Genomic DNA, 14,379 nt, shown 5'->3' on the forward strand with positions numbered 1-14,379 from the left:
ATTCTGAATTTCATTTAGTTTATGAAAGTCTTATGTAGGGCTTCTTATGTAAGGCTTCTTGTGTAAGTCCTCTCTGATGCTTCAACTAAACCTTATTTAAGACTACTCCTAACCTATTGTGTGGTTTTCCTTACAGATGGCATTGGAGTCAAGAGGGATTATAAGCAGGCCTTGAAGTATTTTAACTTAGCCTCGCAGGGAGGCCACATCCTGGCTTTCTATAACCTGGCACAGATGCATGCCAGCGGCACAGGAGTGATGAGATCGTGTCACACCGCAGTGGAGGTGAGGGGTTTTCTACCAACTTGTGTACAGGAAATTAATTTGCCCAATAAGAAGGTCTACCATTTTATTTCTAGTTTTCTTTGCGTGATTTCTCTAGAGTAGAAGCAGACTCAGTCTGCTAACACAGATATACTAAGGGAAGACTCTGAGGGTCTGTGTGTTACTATCACGCTTATTTATTTCATTTGTCTCTCCCTACTAGAATCAACGTTTACAAGGGCAGATATTGTTGTCTGCAGTCTCTCTAGCACCTAAGATAGTATCTGAGATGTAGTCAGCGTCAAAAAAGAGTATGTTAAACAGATGTAGCAAAGGGGAATCTAGTATTTCCCTATTGGAATTTTTCTTCTTTAGCTCACTCATAACTGGCATTTCAGAGTGATGTTGATAAATGCTTAACAAAGTTTCTAAACCTCTCTATGCTTGGGGTTCCTCACTTGTAAAAAAGAGCTATTAATAGGACTTAACTCATAGAGTGGTCCCTCACGAGCCTCATGGGAGGACTAAGTGAGTTAATGTACAGACTATGCATAAATCACCAGAACAGTGCCTGGCCAGAGTAAGTGGTGTATAATTGTTTGCTATTATTTTTATAAACCTGTTCTAAAGACTAAGTGAAAGCTTCAAATAAACATCCCAGACTTTTATATATATTTAATAAAACTGCCAGAGATTCAGAGAGCAAGCTTAACAATCACTTATAGCCAAAGTGCAAAAATGGTTTTCTGGCATATCTTTCTTATTTTTTAATTGATTTTTTTTTCTTTCCTGTTCTCACAGTTGTTTAAGAATGTATGTGAACGAGGCCGCTGGTCCGAGAGGCTTATGACTGCCTATAACAGCTATAAAGATGGCGACTACAACGCAGCCGTGATCCAGTATCTCCTGCTGGCCGAACAAGGCTACGAAGTGGCACAAAGCAATGCAGCCTTCATTCTGGATCAGAGTAAGGTTCATTTGCGTCCTGCCTTGGGTTTAGAATACAAGGGTTCATGTCAGGTTAACCTCTTCAAAAAGAAAAGCCACAAAGAAACTTCTTTATTGCTGTAAATAGAACTTAACACGCCTAAAAACGTAGCAAATCACTTAAGCTATTTTACCTCAGATCTCTCAGCCTTCAAAGTTAGTTTTATAATTAGAGTTGACAGTAGAAATAGATTTGACATTCATCGTAAAATTAACTGCTTTCAATAAATGCATTTTTCAAAATACAGCAGATACAAAAACATTGTTTTCCAGCAGTATGTAGATCCCTAGAAGTGGCTCAATAATTAGTCTAATTATTAGTTCTGTGGACAAAACATGTTTCAAGAAGTAGTGTTGTCCTGAATGCAGTGGTTCCTTTGAACTCAGTATTTTATTCTAATACTTGTATAATTTCAATACAATACTTTTTTCGTTTAATATTTGTTATATCCTAATTCTTGTTTAAATTATGCTCCACACATCCACCCTAGTTTGCAAATGAAGCCTAAAAGTCTAGTGCCTTTCCTTAAATGCCTGGTTTGTATTTCATCTTTCCCCATAGGAGAAGCAACCATCGTAGGGGAGAATGAAACTTACCCCAGAGCTTTGCTGCACTGGAACAGGGCTGCCTCTCAAGGTGAGTGGTTGGTTAATTCTAGGATAAGAGTTTCACCCAGAGACCTTTCTTTTTGTTTCTTGTTGGTTTCGTTTGTTTGGTTTTTGGTGAGGAAGATTAGCCCTGAGCTAACATCCATTGCCAATCCTCCTCTTTTTTTTTTTTTGTGTGTGTGTGTGTGTGTGTGTGTGTGTGTGTGAGGAAGTTTAGCCCTGAGCTAATGTCGGATGCCAATCCTCCTCTTTTTGCTGAGGAAGACTGGCCCTGGGCTAACATCTGTGCCCATCTTCCTCTACTTTATATGGGACGCCGCCACAGCATGGCTTGACAAGCGGTGCATCGGTACACGCCCAGGATCTGAACCTGCGAACCCTGGGCTGCTGCATCGGAGTGTGTGCACTTGACCGCTGCGCCACCGGGCCAGCCCCACCCGTCCTCCTCTTTTTGCTGAGGAAGATTGGCCCTGGGCTAACGTCTGCGCCCATCTTCCTCTGCTTCATATGTGGGACGCCTGCCACAGCATGGCTTGATGAGTAGTGCATAGGTCCGCACCTAGAATCTGAACCAGCAAACCCCAGGCCACCGAAGTAGAGCGCACAAACTTAACCACTGTGCCTCCAGGCCAGCTGCTGGTTGTTTTTTTTTTTAATCTCCCATAAAGATAAAATCATGTCATTTATCACCTTGAAATTAAGCAGAGATACTAACTATTGCTTAACTTGTTTGCATCATGATTGGTATTTGTTCTTAAAATGAAAGTTCTAGTTGCGGGATTTCTAAATTGAATTGCAAGGTCTTTGTATTGGACATTGATATCATGCTGTGGTTTACTCTTTGGTTTTTAGTTTGAGGCCAGTATATTATGTAAAATGAGACTTGAATAGAATGTATAATAGAATATTAGTCTAAAACCCAAAAGATTCTGATCTTTCCCCACTCTTTTTCATTTGAATATTTCTTTCTCACATATACTACTCTCAGCATTGTCTGCCCATCCATTCTCCAAGCCTAAACAGTGGTCCAGTTGAACTATTTTTAAATATAAATGACACGATAGAATAGAGCATGATCATTTGAAGAGTATTATTAGTGAAATTGAGGGTACCACCCACCTTGTTTTATCTCTGCCTGACTGTTAAAAAGCCTTCTTCAGAAGAGCAACACTTCTAGTTTAAATTTTTACTGAATTTATAGGTTGGCTGAGGATTTGTTATAAAGTTTGTGTTCTACAAATTAAAATTCTATTTTATGTAAGCTTGTTAACAGGAGGAGAAATAGTCATTTGGTCTGTTTTAAACACACGTTATTTATTGGCCGTTTTCATTTAACTTTTATTTAAGGCTACACTGTGGCTAGAATTAAGCTTGGAGACTACCATTTCTATGGATTTGGCACTGATGTGGATTACGAGACTGCGTTTATTCATTATCGTCTGGCGTCTGAGCAACAACACAGTGCACAAGCTATGTTTAATCTGGGATACATGCATGAGAAAGGACTAGGCATTAAACAGGTGAGTGTGGCTTCAAAACACATGTTTGAATAATATAATTGTGATTTGGAGGAAATGTCCGCATTTTTATAGAAAATAGGCTTTCTTTGGAATGTGCGTAGCTTTTAGGTACTAAGTTATGACACAGTTTTGTAATACTGCAAAGGACTGCCCTTACATTGCATCTCTCTCATCTTCGAACACACAAACACTTTGATACCCACACTGTTATGTTTAGGCTATTAAGCCAAAGACAGAGTCATGGACGTGACACTGCAGTGCTGCCTCTATCCATAACTCTGTGTTTGAGAAACTATCTGTCCATCTTCAGCCAAATTCTATTGTTTCTAAATAATTTTGAAATGAATTAAGATGTTTGCTACTGATAAAACTGACTTCTGATTCTTATACCTTCTTAATGACGTCTAACATTTTTTAGACCATGGTCTTAAGTTTTTGCCTCTGTACCCTTAAAAGAATTTTGAAAAACTGTGTTTCCTCTTGCACATTTTTAATTTGACATTTAAAATTTTTCATCATAAGTTTCAAAGAGTCTAAGTTCTAGCTGTTTTAAACACTAACTGTTCTTTAAATAAAGTAACTAAATTACTCTAAATATCAAAATAATTTGATACCTCCATTATTGAATGTTAAAAACACACAGCAGGGGCAGCCCAGGGGCGAAGTGGTTAAGTTCACACGCTCCACTTGGGCGGCCCAGGGTTCGCAGGTTCGGATCGAGGACGCAGACCTGTGCACCACTTATCAAGCCATGCTGTGGCAGGGTCCCATATATAAAGTAGAGGAAGATGGGCACAGATGTTAGCCCAGACCAGTCTTCCTCAGCAAAAAGAGAAGGATTGGCAATGGATGTTAGCTCAGGGCTAATCTTCCTCACACACACACACAAAAAAACAGCAAATTCATTAAATGAAAATTGTGGGGCCGGCCTCATGGCTTAGTGGTTAAGAGTGCACCCTCCGCTGCTGGCGGCCTGGGTTCGGATCCTGGGCGCGCACCATCACATTGCTTCTCCGGCCATGCTGAGGCCGCGTCCCACATACAGCAACTAGAAGGACGTGCAACTATGACATATAACTATCTACTGGGGCTTTGGGGGAAAAATAAATATAATTAAAAAAAAAAAAAAAGAAAATTGTATCTTTTCCTTTTCTCCCTGAATTTATAATTTCAGTCCATGTTGCCATAGAATTGTATAGTAATGTTTTTAATGCTTAGATCTTTTACTGAGCACTCTATTGTACTTATCTGAAAGAAACAAGTATATATTCAAATTTTAAATTTTGTTTCCTGTGATTATAGGCTCTAAGTGTTAAGAAAAATTCTTGAGATATTATTAGTCATAGTTGGCCAATTATTAATACACTATTGATCAAATCAACATAATGATATAAGTTTTGATAAGATTTCGCTTTTTGTAGTAATTATTGAAAATGCATCTTTTAATGAGATGAATTAAATTTTAAAAATTAGTTTAAGTATCATTGAGTAGATTTAGCATTAATTCTATTTTCATTTTTATAAATGTGTGATTTGAACCATGTTCACATAAATAAGTATATGGGAATTGGAAGAATTTTATTATAGCAAGGTCACTTGATTCTGTGAACTGCTTTAGAGTTACATGCTCTCTTAGTCAGTTCAGGCTACTATAACACAATAGCATACACTGGGTGTCTTAAACAACAGACATTTATTTCTCACAGTTCTAGAGGCTGGGGAGTTAAAGATCAAGGTGCCAACAGATTTGACGTCTGGTGAGGGCCCGCTTCCTGGGTCATAGATGGTGGTCTTCTCGCTTTTGTCCTCACTTGAGGAAAGAGCAAGAGAGGAGCAACGAACTCTTTAAGGACTCTTACAGGGCTGCTGATTCCATTCATGAGAGCTCTTCCCTCATGACCTCATCCAATCCTAATAACCTCTCAAAGACTTCACCTCCTAATACCGTCACATTAGTGGGTAGGGTTTCAATATATGAATTTTGGGGGGGACCCATTTAGTCCATAGCATATGCCAAAAATCAGAGTGATCTGTCATTAAAATTATTTTTAATGGTCTGTCACCTGACAACTTGGTTAGGTGCCCGTTCAGTTTTGCTGAAAACAAAGAATTGGAAACTAGAGACTTGCAGAAGGATTTGTTCCCTGATCACTGCAGTCATTCACTTTCTCAGTTTCTGGGAGGAGTACCTAAAAGGAGTTACCAGGGCTTATCAAATAACTAATTATACTCCTTACTCTGTCACTTAGAGACACTTTGTTGACCTAATGTGCTTAAGGGAAAGTTGTTCATTTCATTTTGCTAATGCACTATCTTTTGTCAAAGTGCTTTTTATCATAGTTGAATATTAATTTTATTTTAATTCCAATATGTAAATTTTGATATTTTACATTTATGTTAATATTAGATATTTGAATATAGCTTTATCAAGACTCTGGAGTGCAGGCTGAGTGCATTCAGTTAATGGAAGATCTATGCCATGTAACATAGTTATTGAAGCCTCTCTTCATTGTCAGACCAGTCAGCCAAGTCAGACTTAGTTTCTATCAGAAAGTCTGACTTCATTTTTTAATTCAAATAAAATTAATATGTGTTTGACTAATAGAAGGATCACACATAAGTTATGGTTTTTGTGGGATACAGTTAGTAATAATTTACTAAAAACAATCAAAATTAAAGTAATAGAACTCAAACAGTCTGTTTTTATAATAGGTTATAAAACAAGAAAATCAGTGTCTTTTTATCATCTCATGATTTAATTTGTAATGTAATATCATGTGTAGCTTATATAAATTCTTGTGAATAAAGACTATGATAAAATGCATAGTATTCCTTTGATAAGAGTGGAGGTAGGGAACTCTGGGATTCAGCTTTTAAGAAAAATGATGTATAGAAATCAAAATACTTCCATTAGTTTTTATAAGACATCATGATCACCTTTTTCTATTTTTTTACTCTTTTTTAAATGAAAGAGACGTTCATACTACTAAAAACTAATCAGTCCAGCATCTGGTATAGCTAGAAAAATGTTAAGTATTAAATAAGATGAGGCTTGGGTAAGATTGGAATAAATAATTCAGGATATGATTGATAGATAAGATTTAATTACCCTATTGAATCATCCACACAGAGTCTGTCATCACATAAAAGTTTAATCCATTATCTTGAAAAATACGGCACTCCAAAAAAGATTTGTAACATTTTTTTGACAGTCAAAGATACTAACCATACTGCTACTGTTCAAAGGTGCTCCTCTTTTTAATAACACACACTAGGGACAAGAATGGGGAATAGCTGAAAGTAACTGCTTATATTTAAATATGTGGAAGAAGTCATTTTTAACGTTTAGCCTTTCTTTCCCATGTCTCCTAGGAGTTCAGTATTCTTTGACAACAGGGCACGGAAGAAGTGAGATTGTTAAATTTCATAACTCCCACTGTCCCATTCTACATATATCTGAATGCAGAACACTCCAGTCTGGGCCAAAATTAATAATAATGTATTTTGCCCTTTACAGAAATATGTCTAAGACATGGAAACACATGCTGTGAGTCCCTTAACACTGTCCATGCAAGTTCCCCTTGGAAAATCTTGAGTTTGTCTTCCCCAGTTTGAAGATCACTCCTCCGAACTGAAACCAGGAATTGCTTACACTGACTGAAGTTTTTGTTTTTTTTTTTTAAAACATTCTCCTTTATTTTATTTATTTATTTTTTTAATTTTATTTATTTATTTTTCCCCCCAAAGCCCCAGTAGATAGTTGTGTGTCATAGCTGCACATCCTTCTAGTTGCTGTATGTGGGACGCGGCCTCAGCATGGCCGCAAAAGCAGTGCGTCGGTGCGCGCCTGGGATCCGAACCCAGGCCGCCAGCAGCGGAGCACATGCACTTAACCGCTAAGCCACGGGGCCGGCCCTACACTGACTGAAGTTTTAAGTAGGAAAAAATAAACTTGAGGTTTATAGGTCACCCCTGGAAATCTTCAGATTAACAGTGTTGTACATAGATATATAGCTGTATCCAGCATATCTGCACAGCAAATGGGATGCCAGATCCAGGGAACATGAGCTAAGTCTTAAATTTTTTCAATTCAATTTTTCAAAATTAAGCAGTTAGATAATTAAAGAAATATAACCCAATTAAAGCTTGAGTTTTTTTCTTTAGGTAGGGGAAATTTTAAAATGAAAACTTGAAAGTTAAAATAAGTTTTCCTAATATGTAAACTAAATAATAATTCTTTTTACTTATTTTAACAAGAAATGAATTTTGGTTTATTACCTGTATTATAGGATATTCACCTTGCAAAACGTTTTTATGACATGGCAGCCGAAGCTAGCCCAGATGCGCAAGTACCCGTCTTCCTAGCACTCTGCAAATTGGGCGTTGTGTATTTCTTGCAGTACATACGGGAAACAAATGTAAGTGGTCCAGGCCTCTCTTAATTAAAATACAAATGATGTAAGCTCCTCAGTCCAGAAGTTTGTATTTAAAAAGTTGGAGTAGAGGAGAGGAGTGTCCTGCAAGTGTCTGGTCTCTTCCCTTCTTCCCCTCAGGTGAGGTACCAGCAGACCTTATCAGGTGAAGGGTGAATGTAGCCCAAAGCACTTACAGGTTCCAGGTAGCATTTGACAGTGGTTCCCAATGCTGAAGCCTTTTTTGTTGATGCAGTTGTTTTCTAATTTAAGGAAAACTGAGAGTAACCCATGGCAGTTTGAAACAGGAGTTAACTAAATTCAGTAAACATTAAATCAGATGACTGCCTAGCAGTGACTCAAACCAGTCCCTTAAAAAGAGAATTTTAAAAAAGGGAAGAAGAAGTAGAGCCTGAGAACTTGCCTAGGCTGTTGTACTTCAGATTCTTTTGATAGTGAAACATGTTAAAAACGCCACCGGAATTTTGTCCTCTAAAAATACCTTGAATTATTTAAATAAGCTAATGGTAGAACTTAGATAGGAGGTGGGTTACTCATTCCTTTTAAAACTGCCAACTTTAGTTAGTATTTATATGTAGGTGCTCTTGAGTTCTTCAGTTTTACATTTTGTTTTCAGTACCTATAGTTCCTCATAATGGATTAACTGGTGCAGCATTTAACTCTGTGAGTCCTAAAATGTATGCAAACACAAGGGCTATTATAATTCATTCCAGACCAGAAAAGAATGATGTTTCAACCTTTTGTTAACCTCTTTCAGAAAAGGTTGAGACAGCATTTCAGCATTAAAATCCAGAACAGGCTTTCCCTCCTACGTTAGGGATATAAATATAGTCCATGCTGCTCCCGCATCTATAAAGAGAAATTTGACTTCTGGCTTTTGCAGCCCTAGCCGTGCTACTGAGGTCCTCCAAGTGCAGGGCTCCAGAGGACTAGAGGTGTTGGACTCTGTCCTCCTAATTGCTTATATATTTGTAATGTCAAATTTATAATTGCTTGATAGCATGAGTCATGGTGTGCTGTACCCTCTCTGCTAATTGAAATGATCTTTGTTCCTTTAATTAAAAAGCTAACAGTGTAGCAGCCTGCTTTTTCTCTCTCAGGACTATTTCAGACCCTTGTCTCACAATTTTTATTACTAATAAACTGTTGATTACAGTCTAGGATTCAGTCATGCAATACACCATACTAAGTATATTATATCTTTGTTGTTTTGTTTTAATACAGAAGTATAAAGAAGACTAAAATGCCCCATAATCCTACCACCTAGATATTCCAATTACAAAAAAAGAGTAATAACTATTGATGGTAAGAAAGTCAAACAGTACAGAAAAACACAAAGTCTCCCATCGCAGGTCCCTCCCCAGGAAACACAGTTAATAGTTTCATGTTATTTTTTTCCATAAAAATTTAGCACCTGTACCTACGAATACATAGCATGGGGACCTTTTAAATGTAATTTTATTTAAACATAAAGGATTATATGCCATATTTACTTTCTTTGTGGGTAAGTAGCAGTTAGAAAATACCAGGAATAACTTAAGTGACACTGAAGCAATTGAAATATCATAGACCAAGAACATAACATTTAAGTTCAAATTCGGGTGTTAAATATTTAGTTAAATCCTAACTAAAAAGCATTATTCATTCAGCTGTTGAACATTTGAATTCCTGCCATGTTCAACTACAGAAGAGAAGTAGAATAACCCTGTTGTCATTAGAACAGTGGTGTGCCATCACTGCAGATAGGTTACAGGTGTGCCAAGATACTGGGTTTCCTGCCCCCCACCTTGGTCCTCCATCATCCCCAGTGTTCCTTTCAAGTATTTGCTGTGAAAAATGGTAAGAAATTAGTGCGTTCAATTACTGATGGAAAGGAACCCTGTTAGACACTTTATATAGAGTTATGAAATAATAACTAGTTCCTGAGACATATTATTGAGTTTCCATTGAAAGCTTTTAAAACCTCTTTTTAAAAACACATTGTAAAATGTTTCTAAAACCAATTATTTTAATAATAAGTTCTGTATTTATCTCTGATTTTGATATAACTTTCCTGCTTCCTTCTCTGACATTTTAGTAATCATAATCATTTTTATATTATTCTCATTAAGATTCGAGATGTATTCACCCAACTTGATATGGACCAGCTTTTGGGACCTGAGTGGGACCTTTACCTCATGACCATCATCGCATTGCTGTTGGGAACAGTTATAGCTTACAGGCAGAGGCAGCACCAAGACATGCCTGTACCCAGGCCTCCAGGGCCACGGCCAGTGCCACCACAGCAGGAGGGGCCACCAGAGCAACAGCCGCCACAGTAACAGCCACTGTGTCCAGCCTTGATCAGTGACAACCAAGGAAACTGTTTGCTGAGAACATTTGCGTTAGATTTAGGACTTGGGATCAGTGGCCACCTCCTGGAAGAGGCACAAGGAAGCATTGAATTCCTGAAGCTGCTTAGAATCCGATGCCTTTATTTTCAGGGATAAGTAACTCTTACCTAAACTAAGTTGAATGTTTGTTTCAGTACCGTATGGAATAACAGCTCTCAGTGGCTTTCCTTATTTTTTTTTTTTTTTTTTCCTGGAAACATGTGAGACATTCAAAGTAATGTCTGCTGTATCCAGCTCTCTTTCTTGGGTCCTGTTGGTCCTTCTCTCAATGTGCATAATTTCTTCTGTCAACCACCTTTAAGGTCTCATGCATCGACACTAAAAACGGATCATTGTAAAAAGGAAAGCCTAGTCTGTTGCAAGTTTAACCTTAACATGTTTGAAAGTCTGAAAATAGAACTTACCTTTTAAGTAAAAAAAAAAAAAAAATCTTCAGAGTGTTTCAAAACTACAACAACAGAAACTTCTACCAAGCCACATGCAAGTATACATATTCCTCATATTTGTTATTTTAAAAGGGAAGGTTGGGAGGTTTCTTATTATTGGTGTTTGTCATACTTTCTACCATACTTCTCTCCTTCAAAGACGGAAAGGCTTTGTTCAAGAGTTTTATGTGAACTTCACTTCTTTGGAATGGATTAGATATAAAAAATTGTGAACTGACTCCTTGAGCCAACGTGTGAATTTACCCCACCTACTCAGTGTAATTTGCTTGTTTAAGTATACAGAGCCTTGATCTGGAAGCTAGAAGATAGACTAGGTGGGAGAAATCAGAAAACAAGAACTCTGGGTGGGGTACCAGGATCGTAGACACACTTTCCCAAAAGTCGAAGCATTTATTCCCAGGATTTATTTTATTTTGCATGTCTTATTGCAAAAGAACAGATCACCCTCCTGAATTCTTTAAATATGAAATATTGTTGCCAGGATATGGCATACAGTAACTACCATTATAATACTAAAACTCAGAGAATCTAAGATGCGTTAAACGCAGTGGTTGAGGAAAGCCAAAGCCTGTGCATACTGTTCGGTAGAAAGTCAGCCACTTGCTAAGCTATTACAGTCACCACCCGCCCCCTGTTAACATTCGGAAAATCAAGGCTGTTACACTTCAGAATTGTCAGGTTAGATAGTATGGAAAACAACAACAACAAAGACAAATGAGAACTTCACATATCATGCAAATGAAAACATTGAAACTGAAACCGAACTTGTATGTCTTTTTATTTGTCAGATGGTGGTATTCGCCAGCCTGTATCTAGTCTGAGACTACATTAGTATCTGAGCAGGCTTTCTAGGCCTGCTGACCTCAGCCTGTTTATATCAGCCTTTATACTCTGTCCATAACCCCTCATCTGCCAGAAAACTTGAAGAGTTTATTACCTGTAGAGTTGTAAGACTTTGGTTTTTGAAGTTGGGATTGTATTTAAAACTAGATTTAATTAGTCTATAATGAATATGAAGACTTTAAATGTGAAATTGTATGCTTTTTTGGTTTAGAGTATTATGAGAAGCCTGGTAAGCAAATTTTACTCCAAGATAATTGCTGCCAAATTTGAAGAGGTGGTCATGGAGAGAACAGTAGGTCTAAAAGCAATCTGAAAGGTAGGAAATTTTACCCTCAAAAGTGTAATGTCGCTTTGGGAAGCTCCTGTAAATATTCAGACTTGTTTGATCTCTTACACTGAGAGATTTGAGGGCAGTTGGTACAATATTTTGATGCCCTCACCACTGCCTCTTCTCCCCACCCTTCAAAATAAGTACGATCCACGGTAGCAGCCACGCTTCATTTCGAAGGAACTGTTTTAATTTATTTAAAAGTTTAAAAACCCTCTAAGATAACTAAAACTTCCTTTTTTCCCTCCCCATCCACCTAATTTCTCCTTTAACAACATTTTTATCTCTATCTTTACTTCCCTCCATTAGTACTTTGAAAAACAACATTTTGTCAAACATTTCCCTACGTAAAGCTAGATGGGAAAGCTCGGTCTTGTTCTTCATGCAATAACAGACTTCCTGTTGGTTTACCACTTGCCGTGTCCTTTTTATTATTAATATTCCAAATATCCTTTTCTTGGCTTTTTTCCACCTCCTGTTTTACCTTGGGTCATTTGCTACTAGAAATTTGAACGGTATATTTCAAATAACTTAGTTCCTGTGGCTTCATGACTTCAGTCCTCATGACAGTCTCAAAATACTTTGCTCCCTTTTTCTGTTCATGGGACATGATACCTAAGCAAGTAGGAACTGGGTTTGGTGTTTCTCTTAATAAATAATGCTCAATACTTACCTAATCAAATGGCATCCATTTGAATAAAGTGACAATAACTAAAGCTAGTTAATGTCAGTGACATTAAACTAACTCCAGAATTCAGGAGTTTTAACGTTAGAATTTAGAGTTAGCAGATAGAGTGCGGCTTCATTTCCCCATGGTGGCCCGTCTCTCCTGATCCCTTTTATAGTCTGTCTTCCTGCCTTCGAAGGTGATGACAGCAGTACCCTATTAGCTTCTGTTCTCTTGAGCACTTGGTTTGTTGGTTAGCTGTTTCAGTCTTGAGACTATCTATTTAGCTTCTGTTTTATGTTACAAAGGTAGCATTGGTGTTGGGGGTTTTTTCTCTTTTTGTGTTTGAAGTTTCTGTTTTCTGAGTAAAGCTTATCTTATTTTTGATTAATATTCAATGGCACAGAAAAAGTACACCAAAAGCCTTTTTTTTCCAAAATTCATTAGTTAGCACTTAAATGAGAATAACTTGTGAATCATTAATCTTAATACTCTTGAGGATTTGTTACCCTTGTGCATATAAGGTTAATTAGTGAGTTTTACTGCCAGGCTGTTTTTTTCTCTGTACCATTGGGAAGTTTTAGAAACTTCTGCCCATGATCTGGTGATGATCTGATGCTTTATAATTAAGGAGCTACTGTTGCCTCCAGGAAACTAAAGTATTTCATCAAGGTTTTTTTTTTTTCCAGTTTTTTGCTTTGTTTTTCCCTCTTTTCTTTGCTCCTCATGTTTGTTCTTCAAACCAGGGTTTTGGAGGTATGCATGCAAGCCTATAAATGAAGACCACAGCTCTTCACGTGTGTAGCATGTGTATTATTGTCTAGCTACATCTGCAAAAAACTTCCTTTACAGAGGTTTGGACTAACGTTTCACATGCACATTTCAAAACAAAATGCTTCAATAAACAGCCCTTTTACCTGCTGAGAAGAGAAGTGGGCTGTGCTTGTCCCCCTGACAGCTAGTATTTGTTTTGGAAGTGAATTTAGTATGTTACACAATATTATGACTAGAAGTGTGCAAGAAATAAAGCAAAAGAAACTTCTGTTTTCATGAAAATATTTTTCATGAATCATTGCTCTCAAATGAAAATATAAAATTTCTGAATATCATATTGTCTGCGGCACTACCTGGTTTTTAAATGTGTAGTAGTCATTGAAAAGAAACTAAATTTCTCCTTCCACTTGGTATTTCAAGAAAATTGAAAATATCCCAAGTAAAAATGATTTATATTTAAAAGTGACTATTTGCACAAGTAAAAATCTGATTTTGTGTGCCTGAGAAGAATGTCTTGGTTATGTGCAGGGAGCCATCTCAATGCACTGTTTTTCCTATTGGGAATGACAAACAAGCTGACACTATTGTCTTTGATTAAAAAAAAAGAAATCACAATGTTGATACGATCGAGGTGTAACCACTATCAATATTTAGAAGTTTAAAAAGACCATAAGCTAGCATTGGAAGGAACACCATGGTAGACTTTTTTGTAAATTTATTTTGTATTTAATTAAATGCAGTATAAAGGCTGGTGAAGTGTAATATAATTGTGTAAACAAATCCTGTTAATAGAGAGATGTACAGATTCGTTTTGTACTGTATCTTGAAACTTGTGAAATAAAGATTCCACCTCTGGTTATCCTGTATCCTATAATGTACTGTGACCAATCAGCTTTCCAGTTAGACTTAATGTGCATCATTCAGTTTTTAATGAACCTTTTTAAAATTTCAGAAGCTTTTGGAAACATTCATTTGGGGCAGTTTGAATCCATCTTTCATTCACTTTTAACTCCTGAAATTCAGATTTCTATGAGTTGAATTTTGCCCTAGGGAGAATATGAATTTGCTAAGAAATGTTACCATTTTTTTAATCTCTGAAATCTTTGACCTGAATC

At 37.0% G+C, this 14,379-nt stretch overlaps 1 protein-coding gene across 1 annotated transcript in view; it reads left to right on the forward strand.

Annotated features, from left to right (window-relative positions):
* Nucleotides 1-14,123, forward strand: part of SEL1L (SEL1L adaptor subunit of SYVN1 ubiquitin ligase) — a 54,540-nt gene extending 40,417 nt beyond the window's left edge. The window contains exons 16-21 of the mRNA XM_004426424.3: nt 137-285; nt 1,066-1,231; nt 1,814-1,888; nt 3,208-3,380; nt 7,670-7,798; nt 9,925-14,123. Coding sequence (XP_004426481.1) covers nt 137-285; nt 1,066-1,231; nt 1,814-1,888; nt 3,208-3,380; nt 7,670-7,798; nt 9,925-10,134 — 902 coding nt within the window. The 3' untranslated portion in view covers nt 10,135-14,123. The remainder of the gene's footprint in view (nt 1-136; nt 286-1,065; nt 1,232-1,813; nt 1,889-3,207; nt 3,381-7,669; nt 7,799-9,924) is intronic.
* Nucleotides 14,124-14,379: the final 256 nt, after the last annotated feature.

The sequence above is a fragment of the Ceratotherium simum genome, chromosome 24 (genome assembly GCF_057802395.1).
Source record: "Ceratotherium simum simum isolate JZ-2026a chromosome 24, ASM5780239v1, whole genome shotgun sequence".
In the NCBI taxonomy this organism is placed as follows: Eukaryota; Metazoa; Chordata; class Mammalia; order Perissodactyla; family Rhinocerotidae; genus Ceratotherium; species Ceratotherium simum.